General features: G+C 36.8%; 1 protein-coding gene across 1 annotated transcript; it reads left to right on the top strand.

The window, feature by feature from the left end:
• Positions 1-498: 498 nt before the first annotated feature.
• Positions 499-18456, top strand: ANAPC4 (anaphase promoting complex subunit 4; the record flags this gene model as incomplete). The annotated part of the gene is made up of 27 exons (XM_010176737.2): positions 499-604; positions 1679-1811; positions 3059-3133; positions 3275-3301; positions 3398-3442; positions 5083-5167; positions 5561-5671; positions 6250-6333; positions 6592-6678; positions 7388-7452; positions 7545-7587; positions 7698-7774; positions 8211-8311; positions 8391-8442; positions 8743-8798; positions 9982-10028; positions 10931-10987; positions 11151-11207; positions 11760-11853; positions 13569-13666; positions 13981-14042; positions 14126-14164; positions 14252-14353; positions 15444-15521; positions 16319-16489; positions 17672-17795; positions 18179-18456. Coding segments are annotated over 27 exons (2292 nt in total), but the record flags the coding sequence as incomplete, so codon positions are not given.
• Positions 18457-18702: the final 246 nt, after the last annotated feature.

The raw sequence follows: 18702 nt of genomic DNA, 5'->3' as shown, positions 1-18702 counted from the left end.
CGGCTTGGCCCGGCGTTTAGGAACGGCAAATTTTTAAATCAAGCCTGTCAATACTTACGGCCCCTTCCCTTTGTACTTTCTAATTCCCAAACGAATTCGCTGCTGACAGTCTCAGTGGCTGCCTCTGTGGGATGTTAAAGCACATGACACTTCCTATTAAATCTGTTCTTAGGTATTTTTTTCCTGTATCTGCTCTATGCGATCATGTGTGAAGACAAGACTTGTGCTTTCAGGCCCACTGTGCTGGAGAGGCGCCGGTAACCCCCTTTGGTTACAGGCTTGTGCAAAGCACAGCTTATTTCTCTGTATTGCTGTATGGTAAACAGTACCTTGCCCTCTACAACAACATAGGAGTGAATCAACTGCTAGAGGAGCAGGTGGTATTTAAAAGCAGGAGTTATTAAAGAATGGTAAGAAAAGTGCATCTTGAACTGCTTTAGAAGCTGGTATTGATGGGAGAATGTGGTTTATTTTGTCCCCAATGTATTTGCTTTGTAGGTTTTACTTCATCGGCTTGCAAACTTCCAACGAGTGTGGAGTTTGCCTCCAAATGAAAATACGGGAAAAGAAGTGACTGCTCTTGCTTGGAGACCAGATGGCAAAAGTAATGTCAAGTATATAGTGCAATAAAAATCCCATTGGAAAACAGTGGAATTTATGGTGATGATACCTCTTACCTGTGAAGAAAATTTTCAAGTAAACTGTGTTTGAAGAAACAGGTGGCTTAATTCTATGATGATTTATTCAATGTAATAGAAAGATTTACACTGTTGAAAGCAATTGCAAGATAGGTTTGCAAGGCAGGTTTATGTCCAAAATGCTGCTTTTCAAGGCCTAGCAAAACTACAAGTTCCTAATTAAGCAGAATATTTTTGTATGAGCTACAAAATTTATTGGAAAAGAGGCTTTTTGATCAGGATTGACTGAGGAGCTTAGCTTAGTTAGCATATGCTGAACTTTAGAGGTTAAAATTGCTCTACTAATACACTAGAGAAGAAAAAACAAACATCTTTTTCTTATCAACAGAAATAATGTTGATATTAATAGCTTAATAAACCTAGTCTGGAAACTAGTCAATTTTTTGTTTCATTAGAGGTGGGAGAATGGGAACAATCTTCCATGACATGTGGGTAAAAACTGTCTGTATTTTTTGTGATGGAGTCTGAGGAGTTTAAAAAAACTTCTTTCTAAGCTGTTTTTCTGTGATTGCAAGGAAGTAAGCACAGAAACCTATGCCTGTCATAGGCTTTTGTGAATTAATAAAATTAAGAAGAAGGTGATGCAAAAGTTGCTCAGCAAGTCTTAAAATTGTATTCTGTTGCAATAAAACCCAAACCTTCCTGATGCACAATCTTGATATATAATTTTGGCCTCAAATTTGCAAAAACTGAAGCCTTTACTTTATCAGAACTGTTGTTAGAAGCACGTTCAGTTCAACATGTAGATAAATAATTGTGAAATCAGCCCTTTTACTTAAATTTATCAGCTAAAATATGGTAGGAGTTCAAACTTTGATTCTAATAAGTAGATTTCAAATGAGAATTTGGAAGGACTGTAAATAGACAAAGAGAAAATTCTGTCCAGTAGTTGGCTTTGAAGACACATTATTTTCTAGTTTAGTATGAAGTACCAAGTTTTGCACGCTGGTTATTTATACATTTTACTCATCTTTCTCTAGTTTTGGCTTTCGGCCTTAGCGATACCAAGCGGATTATTCTGTGTGACGTAGAAAAACCCGAAAGCTTGCACTCCTTCTCCGTGGACTCATCTATTACATACATGCATTGGATGGAAGTTACTGAGGAGAGCAGGTGAGTGCAAAAAACTCTAGAAGTAAAAAATGGGCTATGTACTACAACCTTGCTAATGATTTATACTTAGTATGCTACAAGCAGTCATATAAAATAATATAATATTATGTAGCTGTGGCCTTTTTTATCACTTGGCTAAAATTTTCCTTTTTGTTAGAACAGGCACTTTTCATACGCTTACGTTTAGTGCCGATATCTTAGTCATGTGGTTCTTTAGGTTATACACAAAAATTTCAGCATGATCTTGAGTGCTCACCTCTTAAGAGCTGCTTAATCCAGTGTTAGCTTGTACAGCCTGTCTCCTGATCCAGTTTACTTCCATACTAATTAATTTATTAAGCTAATTATTATAATGTAATTATGTTCATCTGTTTTGTTAGTGAGAATAAGTATTATATTTAAATCTTCCTTCACTTGTGTTTTCAAGATTTTTTAGTTTGGTGCTTACATGTTTCATGATGTGCCTTTGGTGTTACATCCAACCCTAGTGGCAATTCTGTTGTGGATGTACTTGTGTCAGGAAGTCACATTGCCCCAAGTGAGCTCTGTGGCATTAGACAATTCTCAGCAGCACTTGTGAGCTGGAGGACATTATGGTTCCTGTTTCTGTGGTCTTACAAAAACATCTGATAGGCACCTTATTGCAGTGCAAGACATTAATTGAATAAAACTATTTTTAAAAGGGAGGTAGTGTAAGCCTGACTGGGGCATTTCTCCCCCACCTCCAGAAAACACCGATCTTAAAATAGCAAGAAAATAACTGCACATTAAATCACTCCAGCATTCTTCTCCCGACGGGGATGGACGTGCCTCTTTATGCAGAATCTCATCCTTCTGGCATATCTAAGGTGTGGTGCTAAGTATTGCACTTTAGTCTTCCTCTCACTGTAATGTGTCTTTAGAATGAAGCTGTAGGTGGGTTGTACTGTGGGGTTGTACAGGGTTTAAACAGAAAGCCCCAGTCAGTAACTGCGTTACAAATGAGGGATTTCGTGGCAGGCTGCTGAGCCAGCGGATACAAACCTTATGTTCTCCTTTGTTGGAAATAAAGATTTTCAAACTTCTTTTATTAATTTAATCATTTGATAAATTATTAAAGGCCCCAGAAGGGATTACCCTCTGGTATTAGTAACTCCTCAATACACGTGAATATTGAGTATGTGCTGTAACTTTGAAGGCAGAAAGAAATTCTCTTCCCTCCCATTTTTACAGCTTGAGTGGTAAAGACAGTCCTGCTTCTTTTTCAGTGTTCTCACTTCCTTTTACAATGCTGAGGATGAATCTAATCTCCTTTTGCCTAAATTACCAGCACTACCAAAAAAGTAAGCGTTATACTGGTAAGCCTGAGAAGGTACAATTTGTCATTTGTTGTCAGTGTTTTGGTTGTTCTTCTTTAATGCTCTACAGATGCTTTGGATTAGATATCTGCTTATTGTTATTGAGAATAATTATTTTGTTTTCAGTTACAGTACTACTGCAAAAATTTTTAGGTAAGAAATTGTCATATCTCTATCTTTTTTGTTTGTTTTATTTTCTGGTATTGAGACAAGCTGCATAAGCCCCAATCATATGTTTTCTATTTTCAGTGAAGAAAAGTCAGATGAGATTATGAAGCTTCTAGGTGATGTAAGGTAAATTCTGTATGTGGGTTGTTGTAGGGGGTTTTCTTGTTTTGGTTTGGGGTTGTTTGGTTTTTTTTTGATTGGTTTATTTTAATTTTTTTTTAAGCTATAAAATAATGGATAAATGGGTTTACTTTTAAGTTATTTATAATCTATTTTTATGGGTCCTGGATAAAGGATATAAAATGTCTCTCTTTTTTCATGTACAAAGATAAAGTTCAAAGAATATATTAAAAAAAAAAGTCTTCATCAGTTTACAACTTTTCTCCTCAGTTTTGGGGGATTATAAGGCACTTTATCAGCTGCTGCTGTTGATGCCGTATCTTTTCCTTGGAAGAAGGTTTATTGGGCTGCATTTGAATTTGAAAACTATACTGTACATGTTACTTAAGCTGGTCTTGGAGACATTTGTGAATGCTTGTTATAGACAGCGTTTGCATGAATGTGACAAAGCTAAACTTAAAATTAGCTCTGAAACCAGCTGTATCAGGGTTACTTTGAAATAAACATCTCTTATTAGGAAACAGCTGGAAGAAACGTAGTTAGCAGACTGAGACTGGCTTTGTGGAGTGCTTGTGGTGCATTTTTGAGGAGGGGTGTTTAACCCCCGTGCCTTGTTTTTCTATTAGCTTTCTTTCACTGTTCCTTACAGTCTCACCACTGAGAATCATCCTCCTTATTTCAAAATTTGCATCTCTGTCTATCACCAGTTATTCCTTTATAAGACTTGATATCTGTTCTTATAGCAGGACTTCCTTGCCAGAAAGAGAGATGTGGCAGCTGCCAGTGGTGTAGGAGCTTTCTGGATTCTGTGCTCCTTCATCCATTCAATTAATCAAATCAAAAGTTTTTCAGATACTGTTTTGTTAAGTTCAATCTTGTTTTTAACAGAAAAATTCTATTTTTTTGTGTTGGAGAGCTTTGCTGTAACATAAGCAAATATGTGTAGTTGAAGATGTCTGGGTGTATGACAGCAAGTCATACTCACTGTCCCAAGTTTAGTGCTTTAAACATAGATAAAAAGGGAAGGGTCATTGAGGAGCTTTTTCCCAAGTCATTGTAGGAAGTTGTTTTAGTAAGTGAGCAAAACGCAGACCTGTCCGTACCAGACCCTGTGCTTTGAACTGTGTTTCTGTTTCTGATGCTGTTCTTTGCTGCTGCTTCCATTTCAAATGTTCAGTGCCTTTGAGGTTTTGCTGAGGAGTGCCACTGAGTGACTGCGATAAAATTACTGTGCAAGTAGCTAGGATAAACTCAGGGGAATACAAAATCAGCCTTGTAAGAATGCCTTGCAGCCTGTATTGCTGGGTGGGCTGTTGCTGGAAACTGTTACTTTTTTCTTCTAGAAGGTATAAAACTAGTCAAGAAGGACTTCTGTGCCTAAATTGTTATTTTTCCCTATTTTCTTAGTTAATTTAGTAATTGATACTCTTTCTGTAAATGTTAGAGGCAGGGCTTATCAATGAAATCCAAGCTAATATTTTTTTTTGTTTTAAATTTCTTGTATCGTAGACAGTAGCACAATATTTGGGAGGATCCTTTAGAGGATCTTTAGTAAATAGGTGGAATTTAAGTATTAAGAATTATATTTGTATGCATTAGAATTTCTTTCAGTATGCTCATCAACACGTATTCTTCTATCTTTATAGGCTTAATGCTCTTGTCCTTGGTGGCAGCTCAGGGTTTATTGAGATTTATGCTTATGGGATGTTCAAGATTGCTACAGTGACTGGGGTATGTTCTGTTCCTTTCCATATTTTTTTCTTCACAATATAGCAAACTACAGCTGACTTGTATGAAAAGATACATATGTGTGCTTACACATAAGTGAAACTGGGTTGCTGAAGCTTAAGGAAAGGATTAGTGGTTTCTCTTGATTGGATTGTGTGGTTATTGTTGGAAGGACATTCTATCTCTGGCGATTTTAACACTTTGTTTCAAATTAAGCAAAGTTCAACACTAATCTGCAGGAAAAAGAGAGTTTTTGTTCCTGAACAGTGTCTGAAAATTCCACTTTTTTTACCTGTCGTTGACTGCAAACTTCTTTGTATGTGAATGTGTTAGGGCAGTAAATACATCTTAGAGGCAGTGCAATATTTCATTAACTTCTAAACTGGAATCCTTCAGGTGGCAGGTTCTTGTCGTGGACTCTGTTTATCTAGTGATTTGAAATCACTATCGGTTATTACAGAGATACAAGACTCTTCAGACGGCGAAGCAGAGATGACATATTTTCAGGCAAGTAAAGTAATTTTTAAATGTTCATTAAAAGTAAAACTGCTTTTTAAATTACTTTCTAGTAGCTTTATTGCTTTCCTATTATTTGCAGAAAAAACACAAACTACTATTTCCAGCCGTCCTGAAGTTCTCCTCGATTTGGCTTTTGGGTTTGTCACACCAGCTTGCAGTTTCACTTATGAGACTGATGATGATGATTTGACGTATTCTTTTAAAATATTACTTTAAGTATAACATTAATTTATTCAATTACAGTTACAGTTATTCATATTTTCTTCAACAACTTTCTACAGTTGTTGATTATCCAGTCTATGCAGAGCAGACATCCTTAAACTATTACTGTTAGAACTCCAAAATGAGAAACTTTTTCAGGAGTTTTTATAGATGTATTAAAAATATTTATTGTCCCTTTGAATTAAGTGTATTTCCCTCTTAAAATCCAACTTTAAGGAAATGAGAAATGACAGTTTTTCTGTGGGTCCTCCCAATCTGTCTTTTCATTTCTGTAATCTAAAATTTCTTAAAAGACAAATAATGTGTTATTTGTTATTAACTGTTGCTTGTTTCATTTGTTATAGCTGGACACTAGTCTATTATCAAGTTATTTACCCGAGGTAACTCGAATGGCCCGGAAGTTTACTCACATTTCAACTCTGTTACAGGTACAGCTGTGTTATAACATCTTTTTAATATCACAGTTCTTACAGGCTTTGATAGTCTTAATGCAAGTAAAAGAAATGTTTTTGAGTAGGAAGCTTAAGTTTGTTTTAAGGAAATGTGGAGCTTTAACTTGGAATCTGATAATAGATTTTGTATAATATCTACAGTATATCTTCCCCTTGTGTTGTAACATCCAGTTCTTGCATGTATTTTGAAGGAGGGAAAAAGGAATAATGCTACTGTCTGTATCTATATTACAGTATATAAGGTTGTCATTGACATGCATGTGTGAAGCATGGGAAGAAATACTGATGCAGATGGACTCACGGCTAACAAAGTTCGTACAGGTACTGTAGTTTTAGTCATTCTTTTGGGAAAACATTGTTTGCAGTAGTTCTGTTGTTCATGTTAACATACTGCAGTCTTAATGTTGTTTAAGCATAATGCCTCCAGATAACAATCTCTTAAGTTCACAGGTAGCCTAGAAGCTATTGTGTGTCAAGTGCTCTGATGCTGAAGGTATCTGAGTACAATCAAGCACAACTATATTGTGATACTTTATTTTATTTATTCAGACTTATTCAAGAGTGATACTTTTCAGCTTGCACAGCTATCGATCAGTTGCTTTCTTTTTAAGGTTGTGCTCTTTGTACTTCAGTCACTGATAAACTGAATACTGTAAGTGTTGAGTAACAGCCCACCAGCACTTACAGCCTAGTTCAGTAGAGCATGTATAACAGCCATGATTAAGATGCTCTTGGACTTGCTTAAATTTTGTGTTCATTGACCATGGCTAGAAGTTAATTCAATCATATAATTTAAAAAATATTTTTTTAATAGATTCTTGATGCTGGCAAACTGCTTAGAATTTTTACTGAGTAATACAATTGAAAATACTTAAAATACTAGAAAATTTCCAGTGATTGGTAGTCTGATTTCAGCATCCAAGCATATGGGTGGGTTTTCTGATATGCTTTAATTGAAGTGTTTGTGAGATTATTTGGTAGCCTGGATTTAATATCTTTACCAATCTATTTCAACCATTTTGACTGACAGGAAAAGAATACAACCACTTCTGTTCAGGATGAGTTTATGCAGCTGCTGTTGTGGGGCAAAGCAAGGTAGTTACTGTTGTTTTATCTGAGTATGCATTTGCATTTGATACTGAAATACAAAATGAATGCACATTGGTTCTCTCCCTCACCCCCTTTAGTCTGGAACTTCAGGCATTACTAATGAATCAACTGACAGTAAAGGTATGTTAATATTTTTTAACATGTTAAAATAATCTATTTCAATATCTTTTAATCACTGTTCTGTTAAGTTAACAGAACATTATTATATGTTTGTATTTCTCTTTTAACAGGGTTTAAAAAAACTTGGTCAGTCCATAGAGTCATCCTATTCCAGTATACAAAAGTTGGTCATAAGTCATTTGCAGAGGTAAGTCACAGAATGTCTAATGAATTATAGATAAAATGGCGTATTATATGCTTTGCTAAAAGCCAGTATGCTGTATCAGTGGTTCTTTGTATGTAGGTGTGCTGGTGCAGAGACCATGATTGTGGGAAGATCTACTGTTTTACTTTTGGGTAATGGAGAACTATTGAAGTAATTTGAACAATCTCCATGACCCATCACCTGTATATCGCTGCCTGGTGTGTTTACAGGACATATGCAAAATATTCATCCCAAGTTTGTGTGGTGGTTAAAATCATTAGGACAATATTTGCTTCTCTGTGAAATGGTATTTTAACTCTTATGTGCCAGACCACCTTAGAAAGCTCTCCCTTTTGCACATTAAATTATAAAAATGTAGCATGCAGTGAATTTCTGAAGGGTGACTAAAACATTATACTTCTTTGCTCTGCCTTCCTAGTGGCTCTGAGGCGCTGTTATACCACTTGAGTGAATTGAAAGGAATGGCTTTATGGAAACAAAAATACGAGTCTCTGGGGTTAGATGCATCTGGAATCGAAGGTACAGTAGTGTGTGTGCTCCTTATCAGCTCTGATTTCACTTTTGAGAGCTTAATAGTAATGGTAAGCTCTTTTTGCAGAGGCTATTACTGCTGTTGGGTCTTTCATCCTGAAAGCAAATGAGCTGCTTCAGTAAGTATAAAGTCTGGAGAGTAAAAAACGTGTATTGAGCCTTGTATCTAAGGGGAAGCATGTGGCCGGGAATAAAGGAGACTGGGAGAGCAAGGCTCCTCTGTTGGTGGTGAGCTTTTATCTTGTCTCACTGCGTCTCGAAGACTCACACCCCAAGGATAGTCTTGGAAGGTTGCATTGAGCATTTAAAAAAAAAAAATTGATAGTGCTTGCAGGCCTTTCTGTAGTAAAGATGGAACTTAAGCCTGGAGCAGCTGTGACATTTAGATCTGGTAATTTCTTTTTTTGTTTCTTGCACAGAGTTATCGACAGCAGTATGAAAAACTTCAAAGCATTTTTTCGATGGCTGTATGTTGGTAAGCTTGATGACATAGTAAGCATTCAGTATCTGTTTTGTATTGTAAGCATTGAAATGTTGGCAGTTAATTAAGCCAATCTTAGTTATAAAAAACTTCAGGATATCTAAAAGGTTGCAGCTGATGAGGCATGAGTAATTTTAATATTAAACACATAGATCATAAATTTGGTAGTTCTCAATTAAACTTAGTGTGTGTACAGTGGGAACTGTATATACTTATCCTGTAATGTTACTCCAAACTGTTGTCTGTTTTGTGAGCAATTTGCTGGTCTTGACTTGGAGAAATTAAAGGACTTTACTTAGTTTACACTAAATTTGAAGTATGGTCTAACTCTCCTTTACTCTGTCACTTGCTGTTTTCTTCTGTGGAGACTTAGTCAGTGGTAAGGTTATGCACAGATGTGAACTATCTCTGAATGTCCAGATGCCACCTCCAGTTGTAGCTGGGCAGCTGCAGGTAAAATGTTAGAAGGAAGTGCAGAACGCTCTATTTTAGCCTGCTTATTTTTATAAAGTGGTTATGAATAGGTTTATAATTTAAATTGATCTTTTTAGAACTGCTTTAAAAAAAAAAAAATAGCAGTCTTACCAGGTACTGTAAAAACACCAGAAATGCAGTGTTAACACTTCCTAGCAGGAATATGATAACTTTAATGTCAAAAATTAAAGAAAGCAGAACTATCAGAGTTCTCTATTATAACGTTAGAACTTGCATTATTTAAATGTTCACTGTGTTTGCTTGTGTTGAAACTAAACAGAGAACTGTTTATCTAAGTCTCACTGATTTAAAAATCACTCCCGTGCAATTCTCTTAAAACTCGTTCTGTGCATGACAGTATTCATGTATTTTATATATATCCATTTTACTACTCTTAGTATCTACATGAAAAAATTCTTATGAACCCTTTTTATAATAATCTTATCTCAGTCTTGTAAAGGGTACAATGCAGTTGGAAAAGATTAAAGATAAAAATTCTCCAAGATTTGTATTGTAAGCTAGTGGGGCAAGTGAGGCTTGACGTCAGTCTTAATTCATACTTCTTCATTCCAGACTCATTTATTTCTGAAAAATTAATCTTTCCCATTTTGTCAGTAGTGTCTTTTTACATAGCCATGGAAAATTAAGAATATTAGAAAAACCTACTAATATTAATGCAGTAAGAATATAATTTTTCCCTCAGCCATGTTGAGGATGTCAGAAGATCATGTGCTTCCAGAGCTGAACAAGGTAGTAGTAACATTTTCTAATAAATGGTGGTATATTCTGTATTCTGCTTGGCTTGAGCGCAAGATTAAAGGTTTATTATTGTTCCAAAACTTAAAGGATAGTGCCTGTGTCATGTCTTTGAGAAAGTTAATGCCTGCAGGTTCACACTAATATGCTGTCTTACAGGACTTACTTTTTCTGTAATAACTATGTTGTTAGTACTACTCTTTTTAGTACCACGTGTGAATGTGAGACCTCTGTGTATAGCAGCTCTTTATATGCCCTAAATGACTAAGTTAACTGGAATGGGATGTTAACATCTTTACCCTGGTAGAGGAGGTGGAATATGCCTGCATCACGTTTGCAGACACCATCACACTGGGTGAACCAGTTAATATGCTTGAGGGCAGAAATGCCTTCCAGATGGAGGCAGATAGATAGGCTGGAGGAATGGACACATAGGGACCTCCTGAAGTTCAACAAGGACAAATGCAAGGTCCTGTCCTGGGGAAGAGTAACCCCCTGCAATTGCAGTCCTGAGATGGATTTGGGGATGTCAGTGGATGCAAGCTGGGTGTGAGCCAGCAGTGCACCCTGGTGGCAAAGGTGGCCAAGAGTCACCAGGGCTGTACTAACAGAAGCACAGCCAGGAGGTCAGGGGAAGTAGTTCCCCTCTGTATTTAGCACTCATCAGATCACATCTAGAATACTGGCTCCAGTTCAGGGCTCTCCTGTACAAGACAGATGTGAATAGACTGGAGTGAGTTCAGCAGAGGGCTCCCAAGTAGGTTGGAGGCTGGAGCACTTGCCCTGTGAGGACAGGCTGAAGGAGCTGCACCTGCTTAGCCTACAGAACATGTGTTCTGTGCTCACTGAAATGTATTTCTAATCCTTTGTTTTTCTCACCTTTTTTTTTCTTTTAGATGACTCAAAAAGATATCACATTTGTTGCTGATTTTCTTACTGAACACTTCAATGAGGTAAGTTATATTGGTTTACCAAGTGCAGTGTCTGACTGTATTTTTGCTGCCAAGAATTGAATCTGAAAAAATTTTATAATAAAATAATTAAATCATCTTTTCGTACACTACTTCTCATTAACTTTGGGTTTAAATAGTGGTTTTGTTTGCCTTGATTTTTCAGGCACCAGAACTTTACAATCGTAAAGGAAAGTACTTCAATGTGGAGAGAGTTGGACAGGTAAAGAACTAGGGAGTAAGTGGAAAAAAAATACATGAGAAAATCCTTAGATGGAGAAGCTTTTAAAGCAGTGCCCACTTTTCTTCTCTGTCCCTTTTGCTTTGCGCTGCACACTTGGGTAATGGTAAAGGAGAGTATTTTAATTATTTTCCACTATTATTAGGAAAAGGAGTATTTAAATACATACCTTGTAGTTTTACCTTACACATGCTGTATTTTTGGGAAGAGGGTGAAACTTCTTTGCAGCCAGCAATAGGGATGTAAAACTGAAATGTATTAGTTGTCTTTATGGCATTAATCATTGAATTTCAAATAATTTATGCCCAAACTTGGTTGAAAAATTAATTGTTTTATGGAAATGTCACTGTGATCTTAGATAATAGTTGATTTTTCTTATTGTTTCTAGGAGGGATGAAATATTTAATTTTAAGAGTAGGTCATGTTAAATTAAGAAGAAATGTTTAACCAACTCATGAGGGGCAGTGTTGGAGGTGAATTCTAATGTCCCTTATTCTTAAAATACAATCTTACAAATGTCTATGTCTTTTCTAGTACTTGAAAGATGAAGATGATGACCTTGTATCACCACCTAATACAGAGGGAAACCAGTGGTTTAACTTTCTTAAAAGTAGTACTCATCTTAAAGGTAACATATGTTTTAGTAAAAAGTGAAAGTGCATCAAAGATATACATAGAATGTAACAAGTGTAGAAGAGTAATCTGTTTTTTTTTCATGCTTATGAGTTATTTCTGTAGTATTAGTCATGGGTCCCCATCTGAGTAGAATAAAATAAATGAACCTGGTTATTTGACACAGTCTTTATGTGGCTGCTTACCCAGTCAGTTACCATTTTCTGGGTATTAGGGGTTTCCTACTTTTTATGTACCCCTCTGAGAAATGCTTGACTTGGAAGGAATCCCAGGAGATGGCCATTTTAGATTATCTTAATTCCAGTTCAAGAAAGTAATAATTATGCTTAGGTCATACCTGGGAGAAGCGTCCTAACTTGTTCTCTTTTTCACTGGAGTCTGAGACTATTTTGTTAATTAGTGGTGAAAAAGAAGCAAGAGACTCTTTACAGGCTGGTGGTGAAAATGATTCTTGTTTAACTTTAGAAACCATAGACTGTAAAACTTCTGCAGCATAAGCTGTCTTGTAATAGAATTTGCTACAGCTGCCTTTTCTGCTTATTTAATTCAATAAAAAGGTGGCAGCATTTTTGTTTGGAAAAGCAGTGTTTAGAAAACATTTTTAGACATACTTTGAAAACTTGTTCAGTGCTTTAAATGTGTAGACTACTTGGACTGGTCATTTCTGTTACTACCCAAGATTCCTAATTGTAGAGATAGTTTGTAGGTGTTTCTGTTGGTATTATTTTGGCAAGTGTCGAGATGTTTGTCTCGCTCTCAGAACTGTAGGGTTTACAGGACAAGTAATGCTTCTGTCATTCACACTTTCTACCCTTCCTTGGTGTTTTATATTGCTTTGTTTGTTGAGTAATTTTTATCATTTTTCCAGCTGAACATTGGAAAAGAAACAGGTTATGTACTTAAAATAAGTAGTGGGATTTATATCAGAAGCTAAATGTGTTCTTACAAAGTAGTTCACTTCATAAGAAGGAATCAGTCTTACTGAAGCCAAATCATAGCTACTATAAAAAGTATGGAAATTGTTTTGCTTAAACAAGGTGTTTTATGACAACTGTGTTTCTAGCTCTTGGGTAAATGCAATTCTGTCCTTTTGCAATTTTGAATGGGCTGTGAAGAAAAGCTGAAGGGACAGGCAGGCCTCAATTTCTCATTCATTTATCTCATTTAATATTATAATCCAGTTAGTTACTTGAGTTAGAATTTATAATCAGTGAATAATTTAGGCAATCACCTAATCCAACCAAAGTGGTGCTAATTTTGAAGCTAGGCTGGGTTGCTCGTGGCTTTGTGCAGTCGTGTCCTCTATGCCTGCAAAGACAGATGCTGCAGCCTCTCGGGGCACCCTGCTCCAGTGACTAACCAGTCCTTGTAAAAACTTCTTTCCTTATATCTGTTTGGAATTTCCCTTGCTGGAGCTTATGACTGTTACATCTTCTCCCTTCCCTGTGTGCAGCTTTGAAAATGATCTCTTCTGTAACTCCTCCTTTAGGAAGCTGAAGAGACCAAGGGGTGCCTCCTTCAGCCCTTGCTTCTGTGGGCTGAACAAACCCAGCCCCCTCAACAACTTCTCCTAAAGTATCTGCTCGAGCCCTGTGACCATCCTATTGACCATCCACCGGACTCAATCCATTAATTTGTCACTTTAGTAAGTGTAGTATGTTTTTATAGAGGTATAAGCATTTTTTAAATGAACTTTTTTTCTTTTTACAGAAAGTCCACTTCTATTTCCCTACTATCCCGAGAAATCACTTCATTTTGTCAAAAGGCAAATGGAAGGGGTCATCGATCAGTGTTTACAGAAGCCAGCGGTAAGTTCAGTTTATATAAATGATAACTTTCTTTTAGGGGTAGCAGTCAACTGATGATAGTAGTTGTGCTTAGTAAGGCCTGAAGTTTTAGTCTTTGCCTTCAGGTGCCTTCAGCTTAGGTGGTAGCATGTAGCCCAGCTTCACCACTGTCAGGATGTCTCAAGCCTTTGAGAATAAATATTGGTGAATTTTTCTTTCAGATGTACTCAGGTATTTTTGTTTGGTTGGTTGATTTTTTTTTTTTTGTCTTAAAAAGGTGGATAATTATGAATAACTGCCTGCATTTTTTGACCTATTTTCATTGTATTTGTTAGGATGTAATTGGAAAGTCTGTGCATCAAGCAGTCTGCATGTCTCTTTACAAAACTTCTCAAAGGTATTTCTTTACTTTATTTCTAAAGCTCAGTTGCACAAAATTATAGTAGCATTTTATAAACTGGTTTGTTTTTTCCTTTTCAGTGAAGATTCCACACCTCAATTATTTAAACTACCATTTCTGTAAGTATACTGCTATTCCTTGTTCTGTGCCATTTACCAGTTAATAAAACTTGACCTAAATTTGCATTTCCTCCTCCCACATTACAGGTGGAATGACAAAACATCCAATATACATTATGTTCTCTTCACCATATTAGAAAATTCTGTTTCTAAAATATACATTTTGAGGAGGCATACTGATACTTCCAGGTAAGACAAAAGGGGTAAAAAAGTGGTTTGTGAGCTTCAGCACATGTGTACAGAGACAATTACAATTCAAATGTTTTTGTAAAAAGAAGGAATGAGCAGCATCAATACAGTCTTTCTTGGATAGCAGAGAAAATGAGGAGAACATTAGGAAGTGCAGTAGGAAATTGCAGCAGGATGTGTTGTATTAAACTCAGAAAATCTAATCACAAGACCCAACATGGTTTTAGGCTGGGGAAAAAAAATAGGATCCCTTAGTTTTGCTCTTCACAGAATTAGTTGCTTGTGCAAACTTGTGAAAAATCACAGGGAATCATGCTTTCAGTGTTCCTTTGTCTTACTGTAAATACTATTTGATTAACCCCTTGCAGCCCGTAGTTTAGTGCTCTAAGGAAAAATGAGAGGTGGACTCCTAGGTGCAAGAAATAAATACATCTGCTTGGAGTGTAGTTTTATGCACCTTCAGGAGGTTCTGTGTCCAAGGTGCAGGTTGTCAGTGCTGATACAATTGTGTAAGAAGCATTCTGTCAGTGTGATCACGGAAATGACCTGAGTTTAGAAAACAACAAAAACTCCTCCTTGGTGTAAAATACTGATTTTTATAATCTTTTCCATTTAATTTGATGAGATAACTGTGACAAGGGTGGGAATTTTTAAAGCAGCTTGACTGCTGAAGAAAACACATGGTGAAACTATCTTTTGTGTGTACAGTTGAGAGCTGCTGATGACAAAATTCTCTTTCCCCTCTCATTTATATCTAAAATAGTCTAAACTGGTTTTCTGTAGATTTGAGTAACAAGTAACTTAACAGACCTGAGACTAGGACAGTGGAGCCAAGAGTTCAGCGAAGAACTATATCCCACATGCCAGATGCTGTTTCCCCATTTGACTCCATTAGTCACGTTTTGCTGAGGGGCAGAAGAAATCAAAGGTTCCCTTCCACCAGTTACATCATCTTGGCTTGTAGCTTTGTATTGTGCTAAGCTTAGGCAGGCTTACACCATCTCTTGCCGCAGTTACCGTTAGAGATTTTGGATTCTGTGTGCATGGAAAAAAAATTAGATCACTGAGATAATTAACACTGTTCTTCTAGGTCTGTCAGTAATGGAATTCTTGCATTAGAGTTTGGAAACTTCCTAAACAACAGTATAAGTGAGAGCTCAGACTCCAGGTCAGTATATTTGATTTTTCTTCCAGAATTGCAGATTGAAGACCGTGTTTTCTAGTGTTTATTTTACATTAACTTCTCAGACATTATAGTTTGAGTTTTATCGTGTAAGTTACTACTTCAGATGCTGGGCCAGCTTTTAGTCCCTGAGTGAGTCAGGCTGTAAGGTGCATGAAGCTGCTGGATTGTGGGAGTCTTATTTTGCCCTTCAGCTCAAGGTCAAGTAAATTTTAGTTTTCTAGTTGAAAACTAGAGCTTTAGCACACATGCAAGAAACAAAACTAGCTGGAAACAGCTCTTGCTTGTATCTGTTATGTTCTTAAAGTAAGATGGAGTGAGGCTTGATATGCGTGAATGAAGGCGTCTTAGAAAGCATCGCAGACTAAGCTCATCCTTTTCATGCAGAAAGGCCAGAGGTGATTGCCCTCAGTACCTTCAGCTGTGTTTCTAACTTTCTTAATTGTTTGTGCTTACTGTTTCTTACATTTCACCTGAAAGGGGGAAAACCAAGATTGCTAGTAAGTTGTTTGGTTGGGGTTTTTGGGTGGGGTTTTTTTGTTTGGGTTTGGGTTTTTTTTTTAACTATTCCTTCAGAATAGTTTTTTCTGCATAATACAGGAGTCTGCTGTGGTTATGGCTGTCTTTCAGTGTCTTAGCTGCATGACTGATCTCTTTTGTCATTTACAGTAAAGCTCTCTGTTAACTACTGAATACTTTTTAACATGAATATTGTGCAACTTAAAAATATTTTAGTTCTGTATTCACTTTTATTGCTTGATTTCTAAATTATTTTCTTTTAGATGCTACAGTTGTTTAGATGCACACTTCTATGATGATGAAACTGTAACTGTAGTTCTGAAGGAGAGTGTAGAACAAGAAGGCAAGGAGAGAATTTTGGCTCAGCTGCCTTTATCTTCAGTATACACAGATGAGGACCAAGATAGGGAATTCATCTGGGACTGTACTAAAAGGTACTGAAAAACTTTGAGCAAGTCTGAAAATGCAGAACTGAAAGGCAGAGTAAGCAAATATTCTAATTGTGTACAGTTAATCATGCTTTCTGGGTGTGTGTGTGAATATTCTAAAGACAAAAACTTTTTGTGCCAAGGAGGGTGGGGTGGGGAGATGGAATATTCCTAAAAAGTTTGGTTTGTGGTTTTTTGGGGAGTTGGGTTGGTTTTGCTTTTTTGAGACTGAATGCTGCCTGTGGACATGGCTCTTATGAAATGGGAGGACCAATTCAAGACATCCTGTTGAATCAGAAATCTACTTTTCTTTAGAGGATGCTAACTTTGCTGGTCAGAATACTTTAGTTTAGGATCTTTTCAGTGTATTTGCTCATATACCTCTGCCATGTAATAAGGATACACAGGGATTTCTTAATTTTTTCCCTAGTAGTCACATTTAACAACTATTGTCAGCTTAACTTTGTAACATCAGAATTGGTGCCATGTTGGCACAGGGAGAGGAGAGCATCTTGGGGGAAGTGAACACACACACAAAAAATAGGCCAATGTAGTTCATGCAGTGAATCCAGTTTTTTAGTTGTTGTGCCTCACTTGCTTATTCTATTTTCCCCCTGTGCCTCTCAGGTGGATTGCTTAAGATATTTCTACCTCAAAATAAAAAGCCATACTGAACTGTAAATATTTTTTTTTTAATGCCACAAAGAAATGATGAGTTGAAGAATGGACAGAAAATACTAAAAGCAAGTTCAAACTGATCCTGGCCAGTGTAGGAGGCAGGCAGTTCCTTCATACAGCCCTTATGAGTGGGGGTGACCTAGAGGGATACATCTTTGAAAGGCCATGGAGGCCAAATTCTGTGTAACTCCTGGACTTTGTTGAGAAACTCCTCTTCTTGCAGAGGAGAGGTTTGAAGAAAGGCCATCCTCATCTTCCTGCTGTAGCTGTTACTTGTGGGAAGATCAGGCTTCACAACTCCCTTCTCTCCTGCTGTAATCTTTTACCTTAGTTGAAACCTGCTGTGTCTCCACAGTTGGATCGTCTGCTCTAGAATATCTGTAGCAGAGTTATGATGGTTTCAAATGCTTTTCTGCTCGTTGCATATGATGTATAAAACTTGGACGTAAAAAACTGAGTACTGAAGTTGTTTCTTGTGTACTAGTTTTGTACTTTTCTTGCTGTGTGCAGGCTGGATGAGCAAAGTGGTGAGATACCCACACATACTGTCTTCTTGGAGAATCAGTGGAGAGTGCTGGAGAATATGAAAGCTCAGTATGTTGCTGTAAATGGCATTAGAAAAGTTTCATGTGTGGTAAGTACAGTAGCTGTGAACAAGCCTGTAAACTATTAAAGAAACCATGCTATGACTGGAGAGAGTGATAACCTGTTTCTGCTAATTTAGTGAGCTTCATCAAAACTTTATTTTAATTTTTTTTTTCAACAAATAGATTATTCTCTCATAATCTGAGTGTGTCAGGATACAGTCATACCTCTCATAACCCAACATGAAAAACTTTAATATAAGTTAATAGATCTACTTGCTTTACTTTTCAGCCTGCAGAGCAATAAAAAAGTTGCTAATATTCTTGATACCTCGATTTCAAAGTTAAAGACTATTTTAAAAGCTATTGTCTGACATTTAAAATTGTATTGGTGCATTAATTTATTAACAGAAACTTCTTAATATCTCCATAGCTAAGTTCAAATCTCCGTCATGTAAGGGTGTTTGAGATGGATGTAGAAGATGATGGGGAAGTTGAGGAAGAAGAGGAAGAAGAAATAACTCAGATTGCAGCTGGGGAGCCTGATGAGCTCAATCAGTCTGCAGATAACCAGGACAATGTGTGTGGTGCACCTGCTGAAGAACTACCTAATGAAGCTGAAGAACATGAATCAAGTCTGGATCCTTGAGTGAGGCTTTTATACTGGTAAAGGGACAAGGCTATAACTTCAGACTGCTGAGATGATGTGTCTACTCAAGCAGCTGTAGTAGGATGTTGTGTGTCAGAATTCCGTGTTGCTTCTCAGCTAAGACAGTGTTCTAGAGTACATTTATTTGACCCTTTTTTGTCTGGCACATGGTTTGATATGAACTAAATTTCCTTGAGAACTTTTTCATTTGCAGTTTTTTATAGGTGAGGAAAAAAAGAAATGCCGACTGACGTTTTTGTAGTTAACCTCAGTCCCGAATGCTGTTATTAAGATAAAATGAACTTGTA

The sequence above is a fragment of the Antrostomus carolinensis genome, unplaced genomic scaffold (genome assembly GCF_000700745.2).
Source record: "Antrostomus carolinensis isolate BGI_N321 unplaced genomic scaffold, ASM70074v2 scaffold2861, whole genome shotgun sequence".
Lineage (NCBI taxonomy): Eukaryota > Metazoa > Chordata > Aves > Caprimulgiformes > Caprimulgidae > Antrostomus > Antrostomus carolinensis.
The sequence above is the reverse complement of the archived record's forward strand: the minus strand, read 5'-3'. Positions and strand labels throughout refer to the sequence as shown.